The following is a 1580-nucleotide window of genomic DNA, read 5'->3' on the forward strand; positions in this document are numbered from 1 at the left end:
TTTGTTTGGGTGTGGTCACACCATGCCCATCTGGTAAGACACACACATCTTTTACCAGGGTATTTGTAACCCCGTTACACGCTATGAGGATATATTTCAGTGGCCGTTCCAGCTGGACGGCATTGGAGCGACCCACTTAGTGCTGTTTGGGATTTGCTAAAGTGACTGATGAAAAGACACAGGTCCTACGCTTGAATTCACTAGATGAGCGCTCAACAACTTAGAATGAATTCTAGTGCGACTGCCAACAGGAATATAATCCTTAAGAGGCTACTATTTAATTAGATCAACTTGAGACGCAATGTAGATGTAATGCTTATCGTTGTCAGACCCGACTAGTTATGCAAGAGTTTACGCAGTGGTCGCGGCCAAGAGATAATTGAAATCAGCCGCCTGCTTGAAGACAATTCGATGCATGCTTCAGTAGCGGCATCGCTGGATCATGAATCCAGCCATTTGATGTCAACCTCACTTTTACCGCCACATGGGTGATGCAGTCAGATGGTCATGGAGATAAATGCTACAGTAGTCTCTTCATGAATCAAACAGACCGCTTGTGTGTGGTACTTAGTTCATAGCGGGCATGTTAAATGGCACGAATAAGCCCCACGGAGCATCTTCTAAAGACCGCATCGAATAGTCTTTTTAGCTTATCTAGACGATTTCTTTGTGATTGATCCAACGTAAGACGGCGTTGTGCGAAATTTTAATTAAAGAGATTGATGATCTACGTAATGGGTGAGTATCGAGGTACGTTGCCACCTGCTGTATGTACCTTGAAGCTGAATGAACGCCGTAATGCTCGCAAGATCGTCGTTCGTGTCCAGTCGTGCGACTGCAAGCCAAGACGACCCAAACATACTTCTCATCACTGACACAACCATGACCCAGCATCCATGTCGACCGCTGGTTGGGCCATTGATGTACGCTGCCGTATGTACGACATCAGATGTTGCGCGTGCGGCGGAGGGATGGTTCATCTTTTACAAAGCACCCTTCGATGCAACATTGTTGGATGCGCGTCGGGTACAGTTGTATCTTGTTTTGATTCAAGATGCAGCAATAAAGTACGGTGGAGGTGCGAATGATCTCGTAAGATGCGCTGATGTAAGCTGGGCTTCGGATATCTATATACCATGACTATGTTTTAAGAAAGAGCTTTCGCACAGACGATCAAGAGACCAACGGATGCTACCGCTTCACCCACTGAGGCTGATAGCGTTGTGCTGCACGCTGCAGCTGAAGAATTGTTGTGGCTGCGTTGCCTTCTAGGGCGACCGCGTAGGTCCAAGACACAATAGCCCTAGTGTGCAACTAATTTTTGGAACAATGCAACGGACTTATTGCTGGTCAATTTTACGCTTCATAGTAGCTTATTTTGGAAACTATCTTATAGGTCTCCTTTCTAGTACTCATCATTGCAATTCACCATGGGTCATTCTGAACTCCAAAAAAAGTCTAGAAGACAACAGCGTAATGCGTACATGTACAGAGCGCCTAACCCTTGCCTCAACGAAATATGAACCGCGATATCAATGTCGAGGCTGACACGGGACTTCACCGTCACTTCAAGCTGTGAA

The 1580-nt window shown here is 46.0% G+C and overlaps 1 protein-coding gene across 1 annotated transcript; it reads left to right on the forward strand.

Moving 5' to 3' along the window:
- Positions 1-798: 798 nt before the first annotated feature.
- PHALS_03835 (uncharacterized protein) lies at positions 799-1301 on the forward strand (the record flags this gene model as incomplete). Its single annotated transcript, XM_024718126.1, has 2 exons — positions 799-1092; positions 1170-1301. The coding sequence occupies 2 exons, from the start codon at positions 799-801 to the stop codon at positions 1299-1301; spliced, it is 426 nt and encodes a 141-aa protein (XP_024583555.1).
- Positions 1302-1580: the final 279 nt, after the last annotated feature.

The sequence above is a fragment of the Plasmopara halstedii genome (genome assembly GCF_900000015.1).
Source record: "Plasmopara halstedii genome assembly, contig: Scaffold_2386, whole genome shotgun sequence".
Taxonomy (NCBI): Eukaryota; Oomycota; class Peronosporomycetes; order Peronosporales; family Peronosporaceae; genus Plasmopara; species Plasmopara halstedii.